The sequence below is a fragment of the Lagopus leucura genome, unplaced genomic scaffold (genome assembly GCF_019238085.1).
Source record: "Lagopus leucura isolate 7727_CA_CO unplaced genomic scaffold, USGS_WTPT01 Super-Scaffold_100014, whole genome shotgun sequence".
NCBI classification, from domain to species: Eukaryota; Metazoa; Chordata; class Aves; order Galliformes; family Phasianidae; genus Lagopus; species Lagopus leucura.
The window spans coordinates 4308648-4322399 of NW_024962268.1; the positions used below are offsets into that span (position 1 = coordinate 4308648).

The window sequence follows — 13752 nt, forward strand, 5'->3', positions numbered from 1 at the left end:
TTATGAAAATGTAGCTCTACTATGATGTGAACTTGAGGCAATAGTTATTTCCTGGGATTTATAGTCATTGGTTGACATGAGAGATGTGGCGAAAGCCAAAGATGTCAAAAAGGAATACAAAGAAAAACAGCCATCTGAGCTTTAAAACAAACAAAAAACAAAAAACAACTCAACCCTGATCATCTAAAAAAAAATTCTTGTAAACTGTTTTTTTTTGTTGTTGTTATTTAAATGGAAAATGACCAATACGTGAGACACAGGTACCTGAAAACAGATGCTGCACTAAGTGCTACTGAGATAGTTAAACAATGTGTTACAGATCCTGAATTTGAACATGTAATACAGTGGATTGTTTCTCCAAGTAAGCAGGTAGTATAGGCCTTTGTTAAGTCTTCTGGAAGACATTACTATAGACGACATAATGTTTGAGAATGAGATCGCTGGCAAATCCAACAGTTCTCTTAATAACTGTCCTTTCCCATGTCCATTTCTGAACAAAATTAGAATTGTATTTACTTTCTAGTAATTACTAAAATTCTTTGTGTGCTTGTGGCAAGTAGTGCAGTGTAAAAACAACCAGCAAAACACTGCATCATAAAATCTATTTATCGTTTTTCCTGAAGGTAATAAATATTGCAGGCAGCATATCAGGTTTTCAACTTATCAGTAACACTTCCTTTAGAACAGTTGTGTTAAATCTTACCGACTTAATGAAAAGATGATTATTAGAATAGGAGACTCTTTCCCTATAACTGTCTCTTGTATTCTTAGGCTCCTCCAGGAAATGTGAAAATGCCTAATGTACCCAGTACTCAGCCAGCAATAATGAAACCAACAGAAGAACCACCTGCTTACACTCAAATTGCAAAGGTTTGTCTATAACTTTCAGGCACTAGATTCCTTTTAAATATAATTATGTAACATGCTTCTGGAACAGTCTTCTATAAATAAGTATTGTTTTCCTGCTGATTTATGAAAATTAATACTGCTTTAACATAAGCAGTTACTCCATGCAACACAAAGTTACTCTTATGCAGAACTGGAAATGCTTAATTATGTGAGGTAGGCTTAGAATATTTATTTTTGTACATAATCAATATCTAATTATGTCTGTTTTGTTCAGGAGCATGCCTTGGCCCAGGCAGAACTACTAAAGCGTCAAGAAGAATTGGAAAGAAAAGCTGCTGAACTGGATCGCAGAGAAAGGGAAATGCAGAGTCTCAACCAGCAGGGGGGTATGCATGAAAATTGTTTTTTAATTGCAGAATTTAATTTCTTCTAAGCAACCATTTTTGCTTTATAGTGACATTGTAAAACAGATCTGAAAAGGTTTTTATAATCTCTTCTGGAAAATTCACCTCCTTTGAAACAGTTCATACAATCCAGTAAAAACGGGCTTGTACAGTGCAAATTTTCACAGCAGTAATATTAAATGTGGCCTTTGTTACATGTTAGCCTCAGCTGTCAGTTATTTTTATTCTAATCTCCAAGCAATTCTATTTAATAGAAGTGGAATGTTTACAGAAGTAACCTCATCTGTAGAATGCCTTTTTTTTTTTTTCTCCTCTGAATTTATAACTCTAGAACATCTCAGTTTTGTAGCGTTTTCTTATCTTTTAGTATGTTCTGGGTATAATATTTATGCAAATAGCAGAAAGAAAGTATTAATCTTTGATACGAAACTTCAGAATCCATAATCAAGATCTGCATCTCATTTTGTCACAAATTGCAACTGTGCTGTTTAATACCATCAATTTTCATACTGCAATTTCACAATTGAGAAGATAGCTATATTCTCCTCACTGAAGATTTAGCTGAGGATACTATTCCTTTTCAAAAGGAATAAATTTAGACTGAAATTATAAGAATACCCAAAACACTTTGTGCAAGGTTGACTTTTGTGTGGTCTTTTCACTTGCACCTTGATTTCTGTCTGTTTTATTTTCACATGAGTCTCTGAGGTTTTATTTTCTCCTTTGGAAATAGAATTGTACACCTCTATATGTATAATCACACAGTAATTCAAATTCACAGGGAGTTTTCTAGCATGTTGTATACCCTCGGATCTGCTTATGAAAAGAGTCACATTCCCTTCATAAAACCATTTTTATTTTCTCTGTACTTACTCTTTTCATTGTCTTCATTAAATCTCTACCTGTCCTCCAACATAATGATTTTTTGGTTTATTTTTTCATTTACTTCTCCGTATTACCCTTCATATAATTTCAGTAACTTGCATTGTTGGTCTGAATTGATTACTTCACTCTTTTGTCTTTTGTGACAATTTTATTCCTTTTCATCTCTGTTTCAGGGAATAGAAGTCTAATACCTGATGCATGTTTCAGAGTATTTTTAAGCTGGTATTTATTGTTTTACCAGCTTCAGTTGTTTACATTGAAGCGCTTAAAGAACTCGTAAGAAACTAAAGGATTCTTCAAGAAGGCTAAACAGAAATGAGAGCTCCTAAAGCTTTAAGGAGAATGCTAAATTTTTAGCAAATGCCCAAGTAAAAGATGATGCAAAGCATGAGTTGTGCATTGTGACTGAGAAAAATACGCTTTTCCTTCTATTTTTTTCTTTTGTGCTCTCATTCTAACTGCTTTGGAAGTGCTGTAGGGGTGTCTTGATTGCAGAATAGGGCGTTCTGTAATAATACTGTGGATATTTGCATTTAGATCAAAATGGTGGCTGCATATCTAGGACACTCATCTTGTACAGCTGGCCTGCAGTTGTAAGATCTTAAAGTCTGATAGGTCTGCTCAATACCACATCTTTGGTCTTCTCTGTTTGTGTCCTGTTCAGTATTGCTTGTGAGCTGGCTGAAGTGTACTGCTTCTTATTTCAGCTTGTTCATTTGGCTGGTCTTAAAAAATCCATCAGTGTACTGGGATGTCTTCAGTGATGTGCCCACAGTATGAGTGCAGTTACGTTCACAGGTCTTGAGGTAGTAATGTTCTGAATTAAATAAATCTGACCTAGATCTTTGCTTATGATTCAGTACTGGAACATGACTATCTTAGAATAGCGATACATGAAATATCAAGCCATCTTACTATGCTGTCTTTCAGTCTTAGTTGAAAACTGGCACTGGCTTGTAAAAGCATATCAAATAGCATCATTAGTAACTTGAATTATTTGAAGATATCTGAGTTTTTCTGTTACTCTTGAAACTGAGAGAAACGATCATATATTGCCAAGTAAAGATCTGAATTGTTATCAATATTTTTCATAGAAGAAACTCCACAGTAGTTTTTAGAACAAGTGGGCATATTAATTTATTAACTTTTGTACATTCTTACTATAAATCATCAGCTCTAAAAGCCTAGGTGAAAAAACCTCCAATGAAAGAGGCAGACTGTTCAGCAGATCCTCACTGTTGAGGACTTCTGTGGACAGAACTCTCAACTTCATCTTCTGTTGGGTGAGGAAAGAATTTATTTCATAATACAAGTTTGTAAGATTTGCTAGCTTTCTGTTCTTACTAGGTGAAACTAGGGAAGCTATCGTTGAAGATGAAATTTGCAAGCAAAGTATTGTCAGAATTTCAAATAAAGATACTTCTAATGTTGTCTTTAACCCCCCTTTTTGAATATGGTGATTTATATGTCTGTTGTGTACAGGATTTGAAATGTTATGGTGAAGGTTTGTTAGAATTATCTTAGCTGGATCTCTTAATCTGTATTTGTTTACCCCCATAGATCAGCATGCAGGAATAAAAGATTGTGTTGTCTTTGAGTCCTGACCGTGTCTGAAATCTTTGTATAACAATGTAATTAGTTCTGTAGGGGCATCTTCTGTAGTTGAGAGTATTTTAACAGGTGCTTTTCTCAACTTTTGTGGGCTTAGAAGCAATACTTTGACTACAAACTGTATTAGGAACTAGTTAAAAGTTTTAGAGATATCCAGATGTAAAAAAATACCAGGATTCTGAGAATTAACACGGCCTTTCTATCTCTGGCCTTTGTATTCAACAAAATGATAGGTGAGTATAGCACATGTTGGAGAAACGTGCATTTAGAGGATAAGAAACGTTGAAAATTTGTTTTTCTGACCAAAGCTTACTTACTGTTGTTTTTTTTTTTCAGTGTTTCTTTTCTTGGTACTCTATAGGAGCTATCAGTTGCTTCCTTAGGCATTTACATAGATAAAATAGATAGAATTCACTCATTTCCTTGATCTGTCTGAATTTCATCATACCTTATTTCTAAAATTTGTTAGGATTGGTAATAAAATTCTTGGGTTTTGGTAGCCCAAGCTATCTATAATCTCTTTTTCTAGTGTAGAGAGATTGAATTTGTATTATAATGTATTTTTCTGTTTTTTTTAATTATTATTATTATTTGCAGGTAGAAAAAATAACTGGCCACCTCTTCCTGAGAACTTTCCAGTGGGACCGTGTTTCTACCAGGACTTCTCTGTAGATATTCCTGTAGAATTCCAGAAGACTGTAAAGATCATGTACTACTTGTGGATGTGTAAGTATTTTTTTAAAAGAAGAAACAAATCGCTAATTCAAACTTGATGATGATGCTTCTTGCTTTGGCTTTTGCAACATCTGTGATATATTTTTAAAATCCAGAAATTAAATATTTAAATGACACTTTCTTGTTCATTTTGACTTTAGAAACACTGTATTAGTTCATAGAAAATCCCCTGGGGATAAAAGGTTTATCCTAAAGCAGTTTTGCATTATATATTGTATGCTATTTAAATCTCATTATTATCATAAACCAATATTTGACCATTTGTTACCTTAGAAATAATTTTACTATTTTTAAAATCAGTTTGCATATGAAGAAATTGTACATTTCTATATGTACAATACATGGTTCACAATTCATTGTTGGTGTTAATATACTGTGATTTTAAATGTGTAATATCCTTTTGCTTTAATGTGCATACTTACAGTTCTGTGTAGTTTTAGTATTATTTTAGTATTATTTTGTATTATTATTCGTATGTTGCCCTCATTCAGAGAATGTGTTTTGAAGAAATGCTGAATGAACCAAATATACAAATGACATTCTACCCCTTTGCAAGGATCAGGGCTCACCAAACACTCCAAAGGATGCAGTCTTCAAGTAGAGATCCTTCCCTTGTGGTTGCCAGCCCTTAAATGAGGTTAGGGAGGAATGAAGCTATGATTTATGCCTTCCAGTTACACAGGTGAATTGCTTCCACCTGTGCTCTCAGGGCCGTGCTCCCCCACCAGGTGTTCTCAGTTGCTGGTTCAGGCCATGACCTAACAGTTCCCATACAGCTGTTAGTATGATTGAAGTATGTATATGAAACATGTAAAATGAGTAGAGAACATTAAATCAATTCCATCTCATTCAATTCAGTTCATCAGTTCCACACCTGCTTGCTGTTTTCATTGCTGGGCCATCAATCATTAACGTAGGTCCATTGTAGGTAGAACACATGATTAGTCATTCTCAAAAATCAGACAGGCATTTCAGATTTATATCAAATGAAAGGTTAAGGGCTCAAGAATTTTAAGATGCGAGTATTTTCTATTCTGCATCCTCTTTCAGAACTTCCTAGGACTTTTAAGGCCTAAGGATAAATCTGGGACTGACTGCTCTGCACTTTGTAAAGTTTTCCTGTCTTTTCTTTTTTTCTTTTTTTTCAGCTGTAAGAACATGTCATTTAATGTGTGTGTGTTTCTGTGTTGGTTTGGTTAGTGTCAATTTTAATACTTTTTTCTTGGCCATTATGTGGCCAAGATTGGCAATATTTCTTCAGTATCTGAAGAAACTTTTTTTTACCTGTTTCAGATCTGTGCATACCTTATCTTGTGAGAATACAAACCTGCTTGTATCCTTATTCCTGTGAATTCATCCCTATTTTCTCTGCTTCCACCAGAAGTCAGAGTCCTCTGATTTCTTGATGTGTTTTTTTCTTTGCACGTATCTTTTTTTCTTCCTGGAAAGAGCCACCCCTTTTTCTTTTTTCACTGTGTGCTTCCCCTTGTTTTTGGACTATAGCAGTTACATGGTAATGGCTTCTGTCAGCTGCCAGTGGTTTGTTTCTGTACTCTTTTTTGCTGCCACTGCTGTTTTGGTGACTTGCAGATGAAATTGCAGTTTTTCTTTCTCTGTGACAGTGGGCACTAGTTTTTAAATCTGTTTTTAAATGTTGCTAGAAGTGAAATGTCTTGTTTTTTGATCACTTCCTGACACCAAATTTTTTTTTGGCTCAGAAACCTATTTTCTAGTTACACTCCCCACAGCACAATTGCATGTGCAAAAAGAACAGTGTTAGTTTTCAAGGAATTTTTCTTATTTAAAGTTTAAGAACTGAAGATCTCTTTAGTCTTATGGAAAGCATTATGGCATTTGGCTTGGTTTCTTGTTTTTGTTTGAATTTTTCCTGTGACGAGATTTTTGAAGGCAAATGATGTAAACTACAGATGATAGTGGAAGTATACTCTTAAGGTGTCAAATTATGTGATATTTTCCTATTTAGATTTCTTTTGTCTCATCCATTCTCTGTCTGAGGATACAATCAGTAGTGTGTATTCATCTGCGTTCATGTTTTGTTTTGGCATTTCCTGATATCTTCAAGTGTGGGCACTTCATAAGCTCCTTCCAAGCATGCTCTAGTGTTGCTGTCTTTATCATTAGATGATGTTTCCAAGTATGTAATTTAATTCTCCAGTGCTGTCAATGATCTTACCTGTGCCATCTATTGTTGTTACAAAAGACCATGTGTCTCCTTTAGTTTTTTTTTTTTTCAATTGAAGTAGCATAGTTCACTCAACCGTTCTTTGTTGGTCATGTTTTCTAGAGTTCTGATTGATGTAAGATCTGTTGATATCTTACAGATTTGCTATTTGGTCCACTTCAAATTATTATGGCATTTTTATTATATAGCATCTAGAATTGGACAGTGTGGACTAGATCCAATATTTTAGATGAAGTCTTAGTGTATTGCGTATAGAAGGAAAAAAAATGTCATACTTCTGATAGTATATGCTCATACTCCTGTACACTATTAACAATTCTTGGGGTTTTTTTTTGCAATAGCTTGGTGTTGTCCACTCATGGTTTTGTGATGGTGCGTGGTGACTGTTGTTGTCATAAGCCCATTCAGGAAGAGCAGCACATCCATGAGTTGTGTTGGTTGGCCAGTGGGCTGTGTATTGAGGGACATTCTTTTTTTTTCTAAGCTTCTGTTTGGGTGAATTTTGAAAGTGAAAATCATCTTGTGCTGATCAAAGCCTGTTTTATTCCTATGGCAAATATTTGTCATTCTTAAGGTGTGTGTGCAGATGTCCCCCACCCCTTTCCAGAAAGAGCAGAACAGACAAGGAATGAAAGTCTAAGCTCAATTTTAAGCTAACTTGTGTCTTCAAAATTCTCCGTAGACATCTCATTCACGTCAAGCCATGCTGTTAAAGGGTGGCAGCCCAGCTGGTTCCTGGGGGAAAAGCGTATTTTTTTGCCTTGTATCCCAATGAGGACTTCATTGTCACAGTTGTTGGATGAGTGCAGAGTTGTGCCAAACACTGAAGTAATTTCAGCCCTCGCAGTTGTCTTTGAGGAGGTAGAATATTTTTAGAACTGTTGCACGGAACTTGGAAACACCTGCCTACTCCCACAGTGTTTGTGTGAAGGCATTAGCTCTCAGAACAATTGCATCTAGTAACAAATGCTTCCAGTAATCAAGGAGATCTTCCTGTTTTCCAGTATTGTCTAGAAAGAAGAAAAAGACTACCCCCTGAGATAGTTTTCTCATATTTATGGAAGTATAGTAAGAGTTTGTATCATTTGTTGTGCTTCCTGATGAGTACACACCAGAATTCTAACGTGAGTTTATCAGAACAGTGCTAAGATATGTAAATGAATTAAGCGCACTTTATTTAAAAGTATGATGTTTTCTGGTTTTGGTGACTCTGAAAGAAGGACTTTTCTGAGGAAGATATTTTGAGTTCCTTTATTTTTGGTGCAGTAATGTAGGCATTTTGTTTATCCACTTTTTTTTTTTTTCCCTAGTAAGTTGATTTAAGGCTTGCTTAAAGCACTGATTGAGAGGGAATGAAGCAAAAAGCTTTGAAGACTATTTTCAGAATCTTTGCAATCTTACCAGTTCTTCTGTTGAACTTACCTTACAGTAGAATAACTCAAATTTCTCGTAAGCAGCTTCTTGCAGCATTGTTTGCATACTCTTAATTAAGAGAGTGCTGCACATTTTACAGTGAGCCGGTAGAATCACTGCTGAATCACTGGGTGCTGCTGAGCAGGCACAGAAATTCATTTTTATCTTCTTAGTATCCAGAAAAAAAAATAATTTCTATGCCAGATACTATGGAAGTGTTTCATAATCAGGTACTATGAAAATATTTTCATAATGTAATATTTCTTACTACTGCTGTGTTTTTTGTTCCAGGAGAAAAGTATTTTTGAAATAACTGTCAGAATGCCAGTGCATTTCCTTCAGTTGAAATTCTAACCTGTCACGTGATTATGTTTTATGGATCAGTGTATTTTCAAAGTAGAGTATTTTGCTCTACTACATGTAAGACAGATAGCTTTTGGTAAAAATATATTTGATGTATTTTATATTTAGGTTATATGTTGAAAGTTCCTTTCAAATTAGAGCATGTCTAATGCTAATTTTTAATATATTTTGCATCGCTTGTAGCATTGTCTTTATAAATATATAGTAAAGCAGTGGAAATGTATTTTAATATTAAGGCTGATACACTGCATTTATTTACTTGCCTTACCTAAGAGAATGTAAACAGCCTATTGAGTGCATATGTACATAGTCAAGTAGGTATAGTAGAAGAATCATCCATTACTGCTGTAAAAACTTTTTTCTTCACCCTTTTAGTTGTAAGCGTTTTATCTTCACCATATACCTGTTAAGACTTGATTTCTTTCATTCAGTGCTTTCACTTGGGAATGTTGACTTTACCTGAAAGTTACTGTATAAAAATCAGTTGGATTATTGCAGAGAGGATGTTTTATTTACAGCATGTTTAGTGTTTTGGGTATTGCTTTAACAGTTAATCTTTTCATACATGACCATAATTTAATTAAGACTTTTTTTTTACTTGTGCTTCTGCAGTCCATACAGTGACACTGTTTCTTAATATCTTTGGATGTTTGGCCTGGTTTTATGTTGATGCTACTCGAGGTGTTGATTTTGGATTGAGTATCCTCTGGTTCTTGCTTTTTACACCTTGTTCTTTTGTCTGCTGGTACAGACCACTTTACGGAGCCTTCAGGTAAAAACCTCATCTTGACTTGTAATACATTTCTTAAATATTCTACTTGTAGAAATGCACTAACATTTTAGCATTTTTGTGATTAGGATGGTTCTTTAATCTGACTTCATTAGAAACAAACAGTATGTCTGCCATTAATTTAATTTCTGTATTTCAAATATAAACAGCAGTACTTAGAAATATCATGGAACATCCTTTAAATATTTACCGTTTCTACCACTGACATAGTAATAACTTTTTTCTTTTGGGCTGGTAACAATTTTAAGCAAAATTCTCAGTGTATTTCTATCCCTTTGCACCTGAGTAGATCTGCAGTTAAAGGTTCTTAAATTTTTGGCTTCTTAAGTGAAATTTATGAAACCTGCACTTCATTTTTTATTGTCCAGTGGCCTGAAATGCCTGAAGTTATTGTAGACTGAGATTCTTAAGCTTGAGTAGAGCTAGCATTTAATAATCAAGTTTCATTATTTTTTTTCCAGCTTTTACTGATCTGTATTTGGTAGGCGTCACAATCTTGAAATGCATCAGTGTTGAAAAACAGAATGGTTGCAAAATTGAACTTTCTCATGTTGATTGAAACAGTTTGAGTTTTCTTGCTCTTAGAATATTTTTTAAATTGATTTTTACATTGAATTGAATCAGAATATTGTCAGATTAAATACACTTAAATTAAAGATTTATAGCCGCAAATTGCAGTGTAGGCTAAATTACATGTTTCTTTTTGATAACCAAGGAAATGCTGTTGTACCTACTTATCTTTGAAGATTTGTGTAGCTTAAACTACATTTTCTCCGGTCAACTTGTTTTTTGTAACAAACAATAATACCAGAATGCATGATGTAAATAATAACTGGTTGGGTTTCTTTTCGTTTTTGTAGAACCCAGTCTTCTTGAGAGCACTAGAGAAGTGGTAGCTTTAACTGGTTATAGATCTGACATAGTGATGATTTATAAATAATTGTTATTCCTGATTTGCTGGAGGAATTCAGTGTCGCATTCTCTTCTAGGGTTTTAGATCTAGTAAATCTATAGCATTTCTTAGTTGTTTGGAAGACAATTACTCAACTTTTATACTTTCTTTTTGTGCTGAACAGCTGAAGGCAGTACTTACTGAACTGAAAGTATTGAATCAGTAGTAATGAAAACATTCCCTCCACAAGAAGTGTTCCTGCTAGCAAAACCTGATTGCATATTCTTAGTTGGTATCTTAACTAAGTGACTTTTACTTTATTTGGAACTTCAGGAGCAAGCATGTCAATTCGTCCCTAGTTTTGAGATCTTCATTGAGGCTTTATCTGTTCATTTGGATTTGGATTTTTTTGGACAGGCTGTTGACACTTCACTCCTTGTCAAGTTGGTATTTTAGAATTTAAACAACAAGCATAATTGTATATTTTGCTTTTAAACAGCAATTGCTTCAGTACTGTGATCTGCATTATATCTCCATAATTCCGAATTAGATTTTATTTTATTTCAAGTAAAAGATTTTTGTACAACACTGCCAGTACTGTGAATTTCAAAGTTCTGTTCTGCATTCACTGTGGCAGAACTTCTGTGTTTACTTTAAGAGACCCTGCTTTGTGCTGAACAAAACACAAAGGAGTAGCACCTTGCTGGTATTTGCACCTCTTGAAGAGATGCAAGAGGCAAAGATACTGTATTAAAGAGGAAAACTCTTGTAAATAAACACAAATCACAGAATCAGCAATACTTGAGGTCATAATCAATAATTCAAAATAGTTTTCATATAGTAAATGCAGATTTTTTTTTTTTATAGTATAGTGGTTTGTCAGAAGTCCTTTATTTCCTGGCTGCATTACATTCTTTTTTTTCCCCCTCTTTCAGGAGTGACAGTTCATTCAGGTTCTTTGTGTTCTTCTTTGTGTATATCTGTCAGTTTGCTGTACATGTACTTCAAGCTGCAGGATTTCAAAGATGGGGAAACTGGTGAGTATTCTATTTTCTAAGTATGACAAACATATTTGATATAGCACCTGCAGTGTAGTCTGTGGTTTTGTGTGTGTATATATATATATATATATACATCTACACACATATATTGTTTTTACTAGAATTGTTACATTTGGCACTCAGAAAAGCTTAAGTGAAAGATATCCCAGGAGTGTGAGGTACTTCTGTTACTGGGCTGTACAGAGTTTTGCTGTTTAATGTACACAAATCTGAACTACTTTTATACTTTCTGCTATGTTTTAGTGGTATATGGAGGTGTTACATGCTTAGAATAAGGAAAGAAAACACAGAGAAAATTAGAGTAATTTAGACATAATAGTATGCTGTTTGCTTTTTTTGTTATTGTTGTTAGTTATTTGTTGTTATTTCATGTTTAACACTTGCTAATGAAATTTACTGAAACTTGCAGAATGAGTCAGTGTGGTGTTTGGGAGCATATAGTGGTCTATGCCTGGAGAGGTTGTGAGGTTTCCTTCTCTGGAGATTCTCAGGATTCACCTGGACACCTACCTGTGCAACTTACTGTAGGGTACCTGCTTTTGCAGAGGGTTTGGACTCTTGAGGTCCATTCCAACCCCTGCAATTCTTTGTGATTCTGTGTGATTTTTGGTATTGTTTGAAAAGCTCAAATGTCTAAGACAACTGCGTATTCTGTAGTAGTTAATTTTTCTTTTTGCTGCACATTAATGCAAGGCTGCTCTGAGGTTAACGTCTCCTATTTTATTATGTTGGTCGACATCAGAGGCAAATGTTGGTGGTATGGCAGTAGACGCTGAAACTTCACACCGGTATTCTGTTACGTTTTGTTGTTGTGTGACAGATGGCAGCAGAGGGATAGTCTGCAAAGTGGCATCTGACATGGACGTGTGTATGGTGCAAAGGTGTGTCGTTGAATTCCTCTACACAAAAAAAAGTTACACCCATTGACAGTCATTGACACTTGCTGAATGTTTACGGAGACCAAACAGTGGATGTGTGCACAGTGAGGAAGTGGCAGTGCATTTCATCAATGGCAACTGCCACCTGATCACCTCCACTGGGGTGCAGATTTTTACAAATGTGCTATGCAGCTCTTGTTCATGGCTGGTGAAAGTGCATAGCTAAAGATGGTGACCGTGTTGAAAAATAGTGCTTTTTAGCTAAGAATTTGCACTATCAAATTGTGCTGTGCTCCTTATAGCTGCTGTAGTTTCCATGGAAATGAGTAGGAGCTATCACTTTTGGAACCACCTATGTATATAAGCTTTAATTTGAAAGTCCACCGAGTCATAGAATCACCAAGGTTGGAAAAGTTTCAAGGTCATCCAAACCAACCACCCACCTACTATCAGTATTTCTCTACTAAACCTTAGTACAACATAGAAACTTTTCTTGAACACCTCCAGGGACAGTGACTCACCTGCTTCCCTGAGCAGCCCATTCCAGCTCCTGACCACCCTTATGGAGAAGTTTTTCCTAACATCCAACCATTCCCTCTATCCCTACAGCTAGTTAGATGGGAGAAGAGGTCAACCCCTATCTCATCACAATCTCCTTTCAGGTAGTTATAGAGAACTATAATGTCTCCCCTGAACCTCCTCTTCTCCAGACTAAATAATCCATGTTCTCTCGGCCACTCCTTGTAAGACTTGTGCTCCAGACCCCTCACCAGCTTTGTTGCCCTTCTCTGGACATGCTCCAGGACCTCCATTTCTTTCTTGTAGTGAGGGGCCCCAAACACACTGTTCAAAGTGTGGCCTCACCCGTGCTCTGTACAGAGGGATGATCACTTCCTTGCTCCTGCTGACATCACTATTTCTGATATAGGCCTGGATGCTATTGGCCCCCTTGGCCACCTCAGTACACTGCTGGCTCGTGTTCAGCCGAGAATCAACCAACACCCCTGGATTCGTTTCTTCTCCGCAGTCTCCCAGCCACTCTGCCCCAAGCCTGTGGCATTGCCTGGGGTTGTTGTGGCCAAAGTGCAGGACTCGGCACTTGTTGAACTCCATCCCAGTGGCCTCAGCCCTGAGATCCAGCCTGTCCAGATCCCTTTTCAGGGCCTCCCTACCCCCAGGCAGGTTGATGCTTCCTCCCAGCTTGGTGTCATGTGCAAACTTACTGAGGGTGCACTCAGTGCCCTCATCCAGGTCATCAATAAAGATATTAAACAGGACAGGCCCCAGTACCAACCCCAGGGGAACACACACTTGTGACCAGTCACAGCTGGATTTAATTCCATTCATCACCACTCTCAGGGCCCGGCTCTCCAGCTATCTGTTTACCCAGTGAAGAATATACCTGTCCAAGCCATGGGCTGCCAGTTTCTCTTGGGGCATACTGTGGGAGACAGTGTCAAGGCTTTCCTGAAGTCTGTGTAGACTATGTCAACAGCCTTTTCCTCACCTTTCCTTATTCATCAGGTGGGTCACTCAATCATAGAAAGAGATCATGTTGATCAAGCAGGACCTGCCTTACATGAACCCATGCTGCCTGGGCCTGATGGCTGGTTTTCCTGCATGTGCCATGTGATCTCACTCAAGATGATCTGTTCCATAACTTTCCTT

At 36.3% G+C, this 13752-nt stretch overlaps 1 protein-coding gene across 1 annotated transcript in view; it reads left to right on the forward strand.

Annotated features, from left to right (window-relative positions):
* The window catches only part of SCAMP1 (secretory carrier membrane protein 1), a 41413-nt gene that overhangs the window by 21791 nt on the left and 5870 nt on the right, over positions 1–13752 (forward strand). Inside the window, exons 3-7 of the mRNA XM_042875197.1 lie at positions 772–870; positions 1124–1235; positions 4347–4475; positions 9076–9235; positions 11081–11182. Coding sequence (XP_042731131.1) covers positions 772–870; positions 1124–1235; positions 4347–4475; positions 9076–9235; positions 11081–11182 — 602 coding nt within the window. The remainder of the gene's footprint in view (positions 1–771; positions 871–1123; positions 1236–4346; positions 4476–9075; positions 9236–11080; positions 11183–13752) is intronic.